This window comes from Marmota marmota, unplaced genomic scaffold, assembly GCF_001458135.2.
Source record: "Marmota marmota marmota unplaced genomic scaffold, marMar, whole genome shotgun sequence".
Classification (NCBI taxonomy): domain Eukaryota; kingdom Metazoa; phylum Chordata; class Mammalia; order Rodentia; family Sciuridae; genus Marmota; species Marmota marmota.
This window is the reverse complement of record NW_026000026.1, coordinates 69932518-69946936: the sequence shown is the minus strand read 5'-3', so window position 1 is coordinate 69946936 and position 14419 is coordinate 69932518. Positions and strand designations below refer to the sequence as shown.

At 37.7% G+C, this 14419-nt stretch overlaps 1 protein-coding gene across 2 annotated transcripts in view; it reads left to right on the top strand.

Moving 5' to 3' along the window:
• The window catches only part of Etf1 (eukaryotic translation termination factor 1), a 26351-nt gene extending 11932 nt beyond the window's left edge, over positions 1–14419 (top strand). For both annotated transcript variants that reach the window (XM_015484594.2, XM_015484601.2), the window contains 9 exons: positions 4453–4628; positions 4936–5075; positions 8053–8191; positions 8404–8594; positions 9577–9706; positions 10287–10442; positions 10778–10842; positions 11538–11685; positions 12106–14419. In XM_015484594.2, coding sequence (XP_015340080.1) covers positions 4453–4628; positions 4936–5075; positions 8053–8191; positions 8404–8594; positions 9577–9706; positions 10287–10442; positions 10778–10842; positions 11538–11685; positions 12106–12188 — 1228 coding nt within the window. In that variant the 3' untranslated portion in view covers positions 12189–14419. The remainder of the gene's footprint in view (positions 1–4452; positions 4629–4935; positions 5076–8052; positions 8192–8403; positions 8595–9576; positions 9707–10286; positions 10443–10777; positions 10843–11537; positions 11686–12105) is intronic.

Sequence of the window (14419 nt, the reverse complement as noted above, 5' to 3'; positions counted from 1 at the left end):
TTTGTAAATCAGAGAATGTTCGCTTTAAAAAAAAAAACTGAGCCCTTAAGAAAGAATTCCCTTGGTCCGTACAGTTTCCAAGAGCCCCTAGGGTGGTAATGTATACCCCCTTTAGAATCTTTTATCAGAAAACAATCACAAGCCAGTAAAGCTGGTATTAAAACTTTTTTTGTCTTCTTCATTTTGCCATCTTGTATCTTTTCATGTTCTTGTGTGTATAAGTTGACATAGAAAATACGTGGCACTTGCAGTCTAGACTGGTTTGGTTGTCGTTGCTGTTGTTTAGGTGTTGGGGATTGAACCTAAGCTTCACCCCATGCCAAGCATACACTCTGCCACTGGGCTACTTACTCCTCCAGCTCCCAGACCAGACTTTTTTGGTACTGGGAATTGAACCAGGGGTGCTTTAGCACTGAACTACATCCCTTTTTATTATTTTGAGATAGGGCCTCTCTCAGTTTCTGAGGCTGGCTTTAAACTTGATCCTCCTGCCTCAGCCTCCCAAGTCACTGGGATTACATCACCCTACCCAGTGATGTCGTGGTCCCCAGACCATTTTTTTGTTTGTTTGTTTTTGTTTTCAGTACCATAGATTGAACTCAGGGGCACTCAACCACTGAGTCACATCCCCAGCCCTATTTTGTATTTTATTTAGAAACAGTGTCTCACTTCATTGCTTAGCACCTTGATTTTGCTGAGGCTGGCTTTGAACTCGAGATCTCCCCAAACCACTGGGATTACAGGAATGCACCATTGTGCCTGTCTCCGAATCATTTTTTTAGGTTAAATTTGCTTATTCAATATTTCCAGCCTCAGCAAATTCCTTTTCTACTCCTTAGTCTACAGAGTTTTACATAAAACTACAGAAAGGTATTTTTGGCAATTTGGTTTTAGAAGCATATACCAAGTGTGATGATAGCTGAAGCTGTTTATCATAAATTTCCTTGATTCCCTGGTTTGGCTGGAATACTTGCTCCCATATCCAAGGGGTGGCAGCAAAGTACACACCATACTCTCCACATTTATTGGCTTTTATCCAATTCGTAGATTATTGGGAATTTTTTCATAAAGTTTATTATAAACAAGCCTTCTTGGTTTTAAGCAAACACTGCTGGTTTTGGAGATGTTGCTTGAACTCACAATCTGGAAGTAACCATTTTTGATAGTGAAAAGGATTTGATAAGCAAATTGCCTGCTTGTAAATAAAACTCTGTCTAGAGGACTTGTAGAATTTACTGCTAGGAAAAAAACATCCTGGGCAAGGTCTTCTGGAAATGCAATCCCTTTTGAGGGAAGGAGGGTAATTTGGGATGGAACTCAGGGGCACTGGACCACTGAGCCACATCCCTAGCCCTATTTTGTATTTATTTAGACATAGGGTCTTACTGAGTTGCTTAGCACCTTTCTTTTGCTGAGTGTGACCTTGAACTTGCAATCCTTCTGCCTCAGCCTCCCAGATTGCTGGGATTACAGATGTAGCCACTGTGCCCAGCTGCAGTAATAAAGTTAAATAAGGGAGCCTGCCATGGCATGGCTGCTTCAGAGGCCAAGGCAGGAGAATCACAAATTCAAGGTCAGCCTGGGCAATTTAGCAAGACCCTAAACAATAAAGAGCTGGAGATGTAACTCAGTGGTAGAGTACCTGGGTTCAGTCCACAGAACTGTTTAAAAAAGGAGAGCCAGGTGTGGTGGTGCACACCCATGATCCCAGCAGTTTGGAAGGCTGAGGTTGATGATTGTAAATTCAAATCAGCCTCAGTAATTTAACTATGCCCTAAGTAACTCAATGAGACCCTGTCTCAAAAGGGATGGAGGGGTGCAGCTCAAGGAATGTGGTTGAGTGCCTCTAGGTTCAATCCCCAGTAACAAAAAAAAAAAGGAGAAATGTTTGCTTTTTGTTTTTATTCCCCTTACCCCCTCACAGTCCCTCTTCTCTTTTTATTTATTATTATTTTTTATTTTTTTATTTTTAATATTTATTTTTTAGTTGTAGTTTGGGACACAGCACCCTTGTTTATTTTTATGTGGTGCTGAGGATCGAACCCAGGACCTTTCAAGACTGGCATATTGGGCTACTGTGAAAATACACAAGCTCAGTAATTAGTGATAAAGCTTAAACATTCTGGCAGTCTTCCCAATTTAATGTGTCTTGATTTGACCCCACCAATTCCCCCATGACACTAATAATTATATAAGTATGAAACTCGCTATAGTCTTTAAGGACCTGATCTATAAGGATCTCAAGAAGTAACTTTCTGGGGCTGGGGATGTGGCTCAAGAGGTAGCGCGCTCGCCTGGTATGCGTGCGGCCCGGGTTCGATCCTCAGCACCACATACAAACAAAGATGTTGTGTCCGCCGATAACTAAAAAATAAATATTAAAAAAAAAATTCTCTCTCTCTGTCTCCCTCTCTCACTCTCTCTTTAAAAAAAAAAAAAAAGTAACTTTCTTACAGACTCACTGAAGTATCACAGTTTGTAAAATGACGTCACAATTTTTTAAAATATTTATATTTTTAGTTGTAGTTGGACACAATACCTTTGTTTTATTTATTTATTTTTATGTGGTGCTGAGGACTAACCCAGGGCCTCACACAAGCTAGGCCCTGAGGGCTGCTCTACCACTGAGCCACAACACAACCCCAGCCCATATTGTCACATTTTTTAACATGCTTTGGTTCATATCAGATCAGACTTGATTCCTTGAAAGTGTAAATCCTCTCAGTTTATACTAATAGCTATTGTGATAAATAAAGCTAGCCTCTTTTCCTGGTCAGGGCAGCTTTGGGAATTAATTTTCAATGTAATATAGTTTTCTTTATATACAGCATTGGTAATTTAATGAGCACATTTCTCAGGAAAACACTTTGAGGGGCTGGGATTGTGACTCAGAGTGTGCTCGCCTAGCATGCGTGAGGCACTGGGTTCAATCCTCAGCACCACATAAATATAAAATAAAGACATTGTGTCCACCCATAACTAAAAAATAAATATTAAAAAAGAGAGCAATGTCTTATGTACTGTTGTCTTTCCCATAGTTTTTTTGTTTTGTTTTGTTTTTAGTTGGACACAATACTTTTATTTTGTTTACTTATTTTTATGTGGTACTGAGGATCGAACCCAGGGCCTTGCATGTGCTAGGCAAGCACACCACCACTGAGCCACATCCCCAGCCTTTAAATACTCTTTAGTTGTCAATGGGCCTTTATTTTATTTATTTTTATGCAGTGCTGAGAATGGAACCCAGTGCCTCACACATGGTAGGCAAGCACTCTACCACTGAGCCACCAACCCATCCCCCATATATATATTCTTTAATGGTAATTTTATTAAGATTTAATTTACATGCCATAAAACTTATCCCCTTTAAAATTCTCAGTACACTAATCTTTCAGAGTTATGCAACCATCACCATTAATTTTAAAATATTTCCATCAACCTGGAAATAAACCACATACACATATCCTTTAATAATCACACCCTGTTCCTTCCTCTCCCCATCCCCTGGCAACCACTAATCCACTTTCTGTATCTAGATTGCCCATTCTGGACATTACATATTTAAATAGAACTGTACAATATGTGATCTTTTGTGACTGGTTTTACTTATTATAATGTAAATAAAATCATTGGGGGGTTTTTTGCTGCTGAATAATAATCCATTGTAATTTTTTTATTTTTATTTTTTGTAGTTGTAGATGAACAGAATGCCTTTATTTTATTAATTTTTTATGTGGTGCTAGGCAAGCGCTTTGCCACCATAATCCATTGTATTTTTATACCACATTTTGTTTATCCATTCATTCTTCAGATTTGTGGGTTTCTACTTTTTTACTGTTAAGAGTAATGCCTCAGGGCTGGGGATATAGCTCAGATGGTAGAGTGCTTTCCTCACATGCACAAGGCTCTGGGTTCAATGGTTTGCAAATATTTTCTCCCATTTCATAGTTTTGTCTTTTTACTTTCTTTCTTTTGGTCTCATAATTTGGATAGTGTAAATTCTAGTGCTGTCATCAAAGCACTTAGGGTGCTAAGTCATTGTTTAAAAATATTCAAGGCAAGCTTGGAATTTAGAGGATAATAATAAGTGGAATTTTGTCTAGACTTTGGAAAGACTTATTGTACTGTCCTGGCATAGTGTCTCCCACTGAAAAGCCCCAGATTCTAAGTCTCTGCCATGCAAAGGCCTACTTACAGCTTCTTTCTTCATCTTCGGGGAAATAACTTGTTTGGCAAGCATCCCCTTCAAGTGCCTTCCTCACATGGCTAATCTTACTCAGTATTCATTCAAATAATTAAACACTTTCAGTGTGAGCCAGTATATTACTAGTATAGTCCTTGTCACATTGAGAATAACATTTCTATAATTACTTAAGGGCAGCTCACCCTAACTTGTGTAAATTCTGCTTTAGTGGTCTTTGAACCTCTAATGAGTTATTCTTTTTTTAACAGCAATGGCACCAGCATGATATCATTGATCATTCCTCCCAAAGACCAGATTTCACGAGTGGCAAAAATGTTAGCAGATGAGTTTGGAACTGCATCTAACATTAAGTCACGAGTAAACCGCCTTTCAGTCCTGGGAGCCATTACATCTGTACAACAAAGACTCAAACTTTATAACAAAGGTAATCTGGAACTGGATCATTTTGTTCTCTGCTTTATCTTGGTTGCATCTTCCACTCGGATTCTGACATGGTGATTTATTCACTAAGTTTTCCTGCAGCCAGCCATCATCAATGTCTCCATAGCATTGCTGTTTAACTTTTTTATTTATAGAAAGTTAACTTTACTTGAAGGAATAAATTCTACTGAAATACCTCAGGAGAATTTTTAAATTTAGGAGAGAATTCTGAGAGATTTAAGGATATTTCTGCTTTATTTAAATTTTTGACTGGGAACATTTAAAGTAGAGAAATTGTTTGTTATTTGCAGTACCTCCAAATGGTCTGGTTGTTTACTGTGGAACAATTGTAACAGAAGAAGGAAAGGAAAAGAAAGTCAACATTGATTTTGAACCTTTCAAACCAATTAATACGTCATTGTATTTGTGTGACAACAAATTCCACACAGAGGTAAGAGTTTGAACACTTGGGTTGTTTCCACTGTTTGCCTTTTATAAGTAATGTTACTATGACCATTCATGTACTGGTTTTTGTGCGACCATGTTCTCATTTTATTTCATTCTATATCTAAGAATGGAACTGCTAGGTCATATAGTAACTGTATCAAACCTTTTTTTTGAGAAGTTGTTACAGTTTTCCAAACCATGATGGGAAATAATGGTACATTTTACACAGCTGGCTATTTTTTAAAAATAAAATAACTCACATTTATTATGACACTAGTCATTCTTCATGTTCAAAGAATGTGCTAACCTAGAGAACTAATTAGAGATAAAGAAATAATTGGCTGGTTAATCTTTCTCTCCTCCTATTTACAGTGATAACTTGCCTATGTTCTCTATATGCTCAATTTTCAGCTGGCGAGTTATAATTTTTTTAAGAATGGAAGTTTTTATGGTTGTATTTGTATTTTTTTCTTGTTTGTTTTTTCCTTTACATTTCCCCATGAAACTTTGGAGTGACAGAGCTGCCATAAGATGAACTTTAATGGTGGAAAGGAAACCTCATTAGAGTGACCTAAATCAGTCAACAGTAGAACAATCAGGAATTCACAGCTGGCTCCCAGTTTATTCTCTTTCCTTTCATTGACCTAGGGGAAAATCTCTACAGTGGAATTAGAACTGACATTTGTCGACACTGTTTACAATAGATGATTTTTGCTAACTTGACAGGAAGTCCGGTTCCAGTTGAATCTTGTTTGACTGCATAGATGATCCAGACTTTTTTTTTTCTTAGATACCACAGTCTCCTTCTGGAAGAGGCTTTGTTGAAGAGATTCTTAGCCACTCTGTCACTTTTACCTGTATCTGGGTTGATGAAAGCAGATTTTTATTGATTTAAATAGTATATGCTACTTATGTTGTCTGCCTCCTAATTAATTTTTTTAAATCTCAGTTTCCTCTTAAGATACTGTTTAATCTTACTGGCTTTTCATATTTTGGCTATAACTGATATGATATCAATAACTAGAGGTGATTGAGGTATGTTGATGTTGCAATTTGTGTCCAGTTTAATAAGGTAATTATACATTCTTATAAAAAGTAATTAGCATGCAGAAAGCTCTGAGTTCAATTCCTCCAGTACTGGAAAAAAAAAAAATAATAATAATAAAATCTTTCTTAGCAGATTCGTTGAAAACCTTAATTAAGCTAACAGACATGATTATGATAATACAAGGCTATTTTTGTTTGGGGGTATTGGGGGTTGAACCCAGGACATTGTGCATTGCTGTACATGCTCTCTACCACTAAGATAAAACCCTAGCCTATTTTTAACGTGCAGTATTCATGTCTTAATGCTAATTATTAAGCATGGTGTGGTTGAAAATAGATTCTTAGTTGGTTAATTTGCTTCCCATACATTCCTTTGAAGGAACTATTTTTTTCCTTAGTTAAAATGGAATGGATAATAATTCTTTATTTCTAAGTAGATTGCTATCTGGCAATTAGTGATTACCAAGCCTGTAGTTTTCAAAAATCCATTGTGAAGACCAGGTACAGTGGCACGCTGCTGTATTCCTAGCTACTCTGGAGGCTGAGGCAAGAGGATTACAAATTCAAGGCCTACCTTTAACAATTTAAAAAAATAAAAATAAAAAGGACTGGGATGTAGCTCATTGGTACAACACCCTTGGGCTCAGTCTCCAGTGCTTGGGGGTGGGGTAAGGAATTCACCATGCAAACATATCTTATGTGGGCTCTAGGACTATATAAACATTTTTTTCTTCAGAGAAATAGTAATAGGACATTTAATACTAACCCAGAAGTTTTCTGCATTAAATTCAGAATTGTTAGCCTTGAAACTATTTTGAAATTGTTTCCAGATAATATTAATGTTGCCCAAGACCACAGGAATTAAACATTTCAAAACTAGAAGATATTTTTAAAGATTGTTTGAGTTTTGTGCTTATGTACTTCTGCTTTGGAGTTGATGGTACAGTATCATCTTATTTGTTACGATAGATCAAGAACTCTGCTTAAGTCCAACTTTTGGAAGGTAGATTTGAATGTTAATGTTCCACAAACTATCTAAATGAAATTAAGGAATAGGAAGAAGTTGAAGTTATAACCCTTGAGTTTGGATTTTGGATGGATTTTTGTTGTTGTTTTCTTTTCTCTCTCTTTTTTTTTTTTTTTTTGATTGTTGTTTTTGTTTGTTTTATTGGTACTGCGTATTGAACAGGGATGCTTAACCCTGGAGCCACATCCCCAGCCCTTTTTTATATTTTATTTAGATGCAGGGTCCCACTGGGTTTATAGCACCTCAGCCTCCCAAGCTCCTGGGATTTACAGGCATGTGCAACCTCGCCTTTCCTTTTTATGTGTGTGTGGGGGAGTGGTAAAGTACATAAAAAATTATTATGCCAGGCACAGTGCCACACGCCTCTAATCCCAGTGGCTCTAGAGACTTGAGACAGGATGATCATGAGTCCAAAGTCAGCCTCAGCAAAAGTGAGGTTCTAAGCAACTCAGAGAGACCCTGTCTCAAAATAAAATACAAAATATATTGGTTGGGATGTAGCCAAGTGCTCCTGGGTTCAATCCCTGGTAACCCAAAATAATTTAAAAATTGAATAAAATTTATCATAACTATTTTAAGTGTACAGTCCAGTAGTATTAAATGCGTTCATGTTATTCAACCATTACTACCATCCATCTCCAAAGTCCTTTTCATCATGTAAAACTCTACAAACAGTAAACAAGAAATGACTCCCTATTCCCCTCTTCTCTGCAGTCCCTGGCAACCACCATTTTACATAAGTTACATGTTTATAGCTGAAGTCTACAAATTATTCCATAAAATGGTTTTACCACAGTATTTATACGATACCGAGTTGGGTAAAAGGGCTCATGTGTCCTCCTAGGTTTTGTATTGACCTTAGCAAAGCTATAGAGTTTATTATGTGATACTTACGTTTATTTTTCAGGCTCTTACAGCACTACTTTCAGATGACAGCAAATTTGGCTTCATTGTAATAGATGGCAGTGGTGCACTTTTTGGCACACTCCAAGGAAACACAAGAGAAGTCCTGCACAAATTCACTGTGGATCTCCCAAAGAAACATGGTAATGCATGAGCCCTTTAACTTTGTGTCTAGCAAGAAAGTCAGTTTCTGAAAACAAGGAGCATTTTATTCTGCTAAACATGTGGTTAAGGGAATGGGGACATTTATATTTCTCTGTTCATTTCTCGGATAGATTTTTTTTGTTGTTTTTCTCTTTTACTTTCACTTTTTGTGTTTGGATAACTTCTCAATAATCACCCTTTTGTGTCATAGGTAGAGGAGGTCAGTCAGCCTTGCGTTTTGCCCGTTTAAGAATGGAAAAACGACATAACTATGTTCGGAAAGTAGCAGAGACTGCTGTGCAGCTGTTTATTTCTGGGGACAAAGTGAATGTGGCTGGTCTCGTTTTAGCTGGATCAGCTGACTTTAAAACTGAACTAAGTCAATCTGATATGTTTGATCAGGTAAGTGAGAAATAGATGGATCAATTTTTATGTAAGTCTCTAAGTGGGAATAGGTAAGTCCTCTGTATTTACCCTGGGACATGCATATCTTTTTGAATTTACATAAATATTTCCCTGACTTTAAAAAACCTTGCTATGAGAGCTAGAGGTATAGCTCAGTGGTAGAGTGCTTGCCTAGCATGCATGAGGCCCTAGGTTCAATCTTGTAGCACTGCAAAGGAAAGAAAAAGAAAAAACTTAGCTCTGAATTAAACAGTAACAGGTTTATAGGCATTTAGTTTAAAATGCCTCATTCTTTTCTGGATACTTTCTCTGTTGAAATCATTTTTAGGCAGGTTGCCATAATTAGCTTTAAAATGGTTTGATTTCAGAGAAACTAGCAGCTCTTTTTTTTTTTTTTTTTCCTGAGTTATAACTGCAATTAAATCAAGTAGTGAAATTCAGCTGTATGACAGGCAGAATTTTAAGACCAAAGCATTGCCAGGTCCTAGCAGCTCCAGAGGCTGAGGCAAGAGGATCTTGAGTTCAAAGCCAGCCTCAATAACTTAGTAAAGCCCTGGGCAACTCAGCAAGACCCTGTGTTTGAGTGCCCTGGATTCAATGCCTGGTACCCCCAAAAAAGGATCAAAGCATTTAAATTCAGAGGATCTTTTGGTTTGTGATAGGGGTTCAGAAGTGAGAGCTGGGGGTGGGGCTGAGGCTCAGTGTTGCTTGCAACTTAAAAATTTTTCTTCCTTTTTTTTTTATTTTTTATTTTTTATTTAAGTGAAAGAGCTAGCAAGGCACAGTGGTACATGCCTGTGAGGAGACTGAGGCAGGAGGATAGGAAGTTCAAAGCCAGTTTCAGAAACTTAGCAAGGCCCTAAGCAGTTTTGCAAGACCTGTCTCAAAATAAAAAGGGCTGGGAATGTGGCTGAGAGGTTGAACACCTCTGGGTATTTTGAAGTGCTAATGTTTTTATTTTTGTTTTTAATTGTATCAGAGGTTGCAATCAAAAGTTTTAAAATTAGTTGATATATCCTATGGTGGTGAAAATGGATTCAACCAAGCTATTGAGTTATCTACTGAAGTCCTCTCCAACGTGAAATTCATTCAAGAGAAGAAATTAATAGGTATCAATGAAATGCATCTATTTTGCTCATTATATTTGTGTGTAAATGTAGGTACGTACATAACTGTATGTATGAAAAGGCACTGAAAATATAGAAGATTTACCATTTTCATAAAATTTTCTGCCTTCATGGAATCATTTTTAATCTTCCTTAGTTAGGTCTAATAAGTGTTTGTAGCTACAAGAGAAAATGTAATATATAATCATCCCTGAGTATCTGCAGAAGATTCACAATCTTGAATCTTCTTGAATGTACAAGTCCTTTATATAAAATGTGGTTTAGTATTTGCATATAATCTACACACATCCTCCTGTATACTTTAAATTATCTCTAGATTATTATGTATAATAACCACTACAACATAAATACTGTGTAAATAATTGTTATGCTATATATTGTTTAAGGAACAATGTCAAGAAAAGGTGTATGTGTTCAGTACAGATGCATCCATCATAGACCTAAGTACATAATACACATAAGCAAATGTAACTTTTTTCCTGAATATTTTTGATCTGAAGTTCATTGAATTTGTGGATAGTCAGCCAACTGTATGTTTTATTGTCCTGTCTCTAATCCACAGGACGATACTTTGATGAAATTAGTCAGGACACAGGCAAGTACTGCTTTGGTGTTGAAGATACATTAAAGGCTTTGGAAATGGGCGCTGTAGAGATTCTAATAGTCTATGAAAATCTGGATATAATGAGATATGTTCTTCATTGCCAAGGCACAGAAGGTAAGAAAACTAGAAAATAAGATTCTTATTTGTTACTTTCTTGTGTATGCTGGAAATCTGGGGTGGGCATTTGGGGACATGTGGCTGATTTCAGAAGCAACCAGAAGGCAGTTGTATGTACCACTCTCTTTTGGTTGTTTGATATGTCTTTATGGTAGAAGTAGTGTACCTGGTAGATGCTGAGTGCATGCTAAACTCTGTAGGAAAGGAGGTTAATACAATGAGTCCAGGAGACGTTTTCTCATCTCATGTCACAGGGCTCATACCTATTAATACATGAGAGCCAGATTAACAAGTTCTTTTTGTTGTTGTTGTTGTTTCATTTTAAACTACAGAGGAGAAAATTCTCTATTTAACTCCAGAACAAGAAAAGGATAAATCTCATTTCACAGACAAAGAGGTATGTGATTATTTTCTTTGGTGGTAAACGCAAGGAAGCACAGACTCTCAGCCTTGGGAGACCAAACCTCATACTAGTTAGGGAGTCAGCAGGAAGGGGTCAGCTTCTATTTGCCGTGCACTGATCTGATTCCAAGGAAGGGGGCCTAGGAATGGTTATTGCAGATCTTTTTAAGTAATTAAGCAGTCAGGAAAACATTGTTGTTATCCTTGAAATAATTTGAATAGTTTCTGCTATCTGTGAACCTATACTGCTTTCTTTGCTTTTATCAGTTCTTCCACTGCAGTGGCTTCTCTGCATTTGATGTAAATGTATACCAGTTTAAAATTCTATGAGTTGGAGGACTTGGTCCTTTATGAAGCTGCTCCCAAAAGCATTTGTGGCATGCTTCTTCTGGGGTGTGAATGAGTGAGCAACAGCATGACTTCTGGAATCAACAGTAGGAATCATAAGTTGAAGAATTTGTTAATGTTTCATTAAAGGGTAGAGCCTGAGAAGTATTAAAGTATAAAGTAATCAGAATTTCTCTGCTATTTCAGTTCTGTTACCAGAAACCAGAATTCACTTTATTTTACACACATTTTATACATATGCATAATGAGTAGGAGAATTAGAGTGATGGAAAGAGGGATTGAGAGGGTTAAGATGAACTTCATTGTGTATAATATTTTTGTTTCTCATGGTCGCATCTATAGACGGGGCAGGAACATGAGCTGATTGAGAGCATGCCCCTCTTGGAATGGTTTGCTAACAACTATAAAAAATTTGGAGCTACATTGGAAATTGTCACAGATAAGTCACAAGAAGGATCCCAATTTGTGAAAGGATTTGGTGGAATTGGAGGTGAGTAGCAAATCAGCAAATATAACTTAAAACAAGGGTTTCAGGCCAGGGCCTCTCCTGGATTAAGTAATTTCAGGTAAAGTGTACTCATGATCTACTTGAGGCAGGTGGCTACACAACTTGATTTGGATTTTTTTCCCCCCTCCATTACTGGGGAATGAACCAAGGGGCTCACACAGCCCTTTTTATTTTATTTTGAGATGAAGTTTAAGTTATCAATGCAGGTTTCAAACTTGGCAGTCCTTCCTCAGCCTCCCAAGTCAATAGGAATACAGGTGTGCACCACCACACCCAGCTGGAACAATTTTAATCAGTCACTCTTTGCTTTCTAGAATTCTGCAAATGAATGGACTACCCTTATAGAGCAACCCCTCCCTATTCCATGAACATTGGTACTTACCCTTTGATTTTTTTCTCTAGGTATCTTGCGGTACCGAGTAGATTTCCAGGGAATGGAATACCAAGGAGGAGACGATGAATTTTTTGACCTTGATGACTACTAGGTAGTCGACATGGGTCCGGCAAAATGTGCCTCACCCTCCAGCATCCAACCCAAGGAGCATACCCGTGGTGGAATCCAAACAGATCCCTGCCTTACAATTGGAACATTTCCAGAACTTAATCCATGAGCATTGGATACTGAAAAGAAAACCGAAACAAAACCAGACCCAACCCTGTACATTGGTTTGTCATGGTGTCAGCGCAGCAGCCTGCAACTAAGTTCCTAAATGCCACTTTGGACTAATTTAAAAAGAATCCCAGTTTTTACTTTTACTTGATGGTGAAATTGGTTGCTCTTGTATTTTATGAAAAAAAAAAAATGATTTTTTTAACCTTCATACATAGAAGCAAAATACTTTAACTGCTGTAAACCTTCAAAAGTTAATAGAAGCGAGATCATACTGGTTTGTTTCTTATTTTGATTGGAGAAAAATTAAATTGCTGCATTTCGCAGTGACCCATTTACATGGCATTCTCAGCTTAGACTGCATAAGAAGAAATACATGTGGTGAAATGTTGGAACCATTTCTCTCTTGGTCTCTGTTTAATGTTGAAAGGGTGAGCTAATAGGAGGCAGTTTCAACCTCACTCCCACACACCCCCTCCCCAAACTGTCAGTTTCAAGGATGCAGATTGCATTGTAAAGTCAAACTGACTCATGAAGCATTGAGGCCAGTGCACTGTTTACTTTCATCTGTTTGGCAGACACATTTGTGCCCGATGTTTGGGAGCCCTTTGTATCATTTACTTTAACAAGGGTCCCCATAAACCTAGCCTACTAGAAATCAGTTTGGGATGGATATGGTTGGGCTTCTGTGCTATTTGCTGGGATTGGGAGAAATAAAACAAACAATTTTAGTGGAAGCAAAGAAATTTAAAGATTATTTTATTTTGCTTGGGTCTACCCTTGGTAAAAAGGGAGGTGGTCGTGTTTCCTTGTGTTGGGTGGCATGAGATTATGTGAATGTTTTGATTTTTTTTTTTTTTTTTTTAATGAAATGCAAGATTTTTCACCGGGACGACAGACAAGACATGTATGATTGCATGTAATTATAAACCCTTGGTGGGGTTTGAGCATCTGTTTCAAATGTGGGACTTAAAAGCACCTCTCAGATGAGAAATTATGGGAGGAGGGTGGGAAGGGAAGGGGTGGGAAGGGATGGGACACAGCTTCTGGCACAATGGACTAAACCATGTTGGATCTAAAAAGTTGGCCTGAAAACCTGAAGCTTATGCTTCATAGCTAGGCTATAAGGTGGACTAGAACCCAGCCCATGCAAGTCATGGCGTGCTCGATGTGGTGACAGTGAACAAAGTGTATAGGATGTGCCCAGTGCTAGCAATGAGAAAGTGTATACTGAATGGACTTTGAAGGACCAAAGGTTTTTTAAGTCAATTGGTATCACCACCACCCCAGTGACTAGGGTAGTGGGGTGCATTTGGTTTTCAAATTGGGTACTTTCAACACTTAGTGCCTGACTGCTGTTCTTCACTGACTTGATTCAGTCACTCGTAGCTTTATTGGTCTGAACCAACTCTTTGTTCCCAGGTTACAGACCTGCCTATCGTTCCAATAATCCTGTTTCACTTGAATGAAGGGAGTATGTCTTAAATGTAAAGCTTCTGGTTCTCACACTGTGCTCTGAGGTCCAAATAACTGTCTGTCAATGTATAACCTGATGTCTCAACCCCCAGTGAGAAGAGTCAATTCTTTGGTGTTCACCGATGTGGGAGGCTTCACCGGAACAGGCTTTTGCTTTGGGCTCTGCTGTTTGTTTGCAGAACACCCAAGAGCAAGTAAACATGCTCTCTTCACAGCAGTACCTTAGGGTTTTGCCATTGTAAATGGGTCTAATGTGATATGATAAGACCAGAGAAATTGGATGTAAATTTACATTTTTGAATATGCTTGTTGTTTCACATGATACATTTAGGGTATGCAGCTCCTTTTGTAGTTTTTATTTTTACTATTTAAGTTTGGAAATGATGCCAAATTTTTGTATTTCTTTAATCAATGTGTTCTCTTCGGTGATATATATTGCATTATATATTGATGTGTGTATCAATATATACTGGTATGTATTACACTTACACATGCAAACACATAAATAAGAGGGGGTGAAAAACGTAGCCTTTGCATTCTCTATAGCCTCTGCAGAGAGATCTAAGCAGCGAAATCTTGGTGTTGTGATGTACAGAAATGGAGAAGAGTATTAAACCATATTTAAGAATA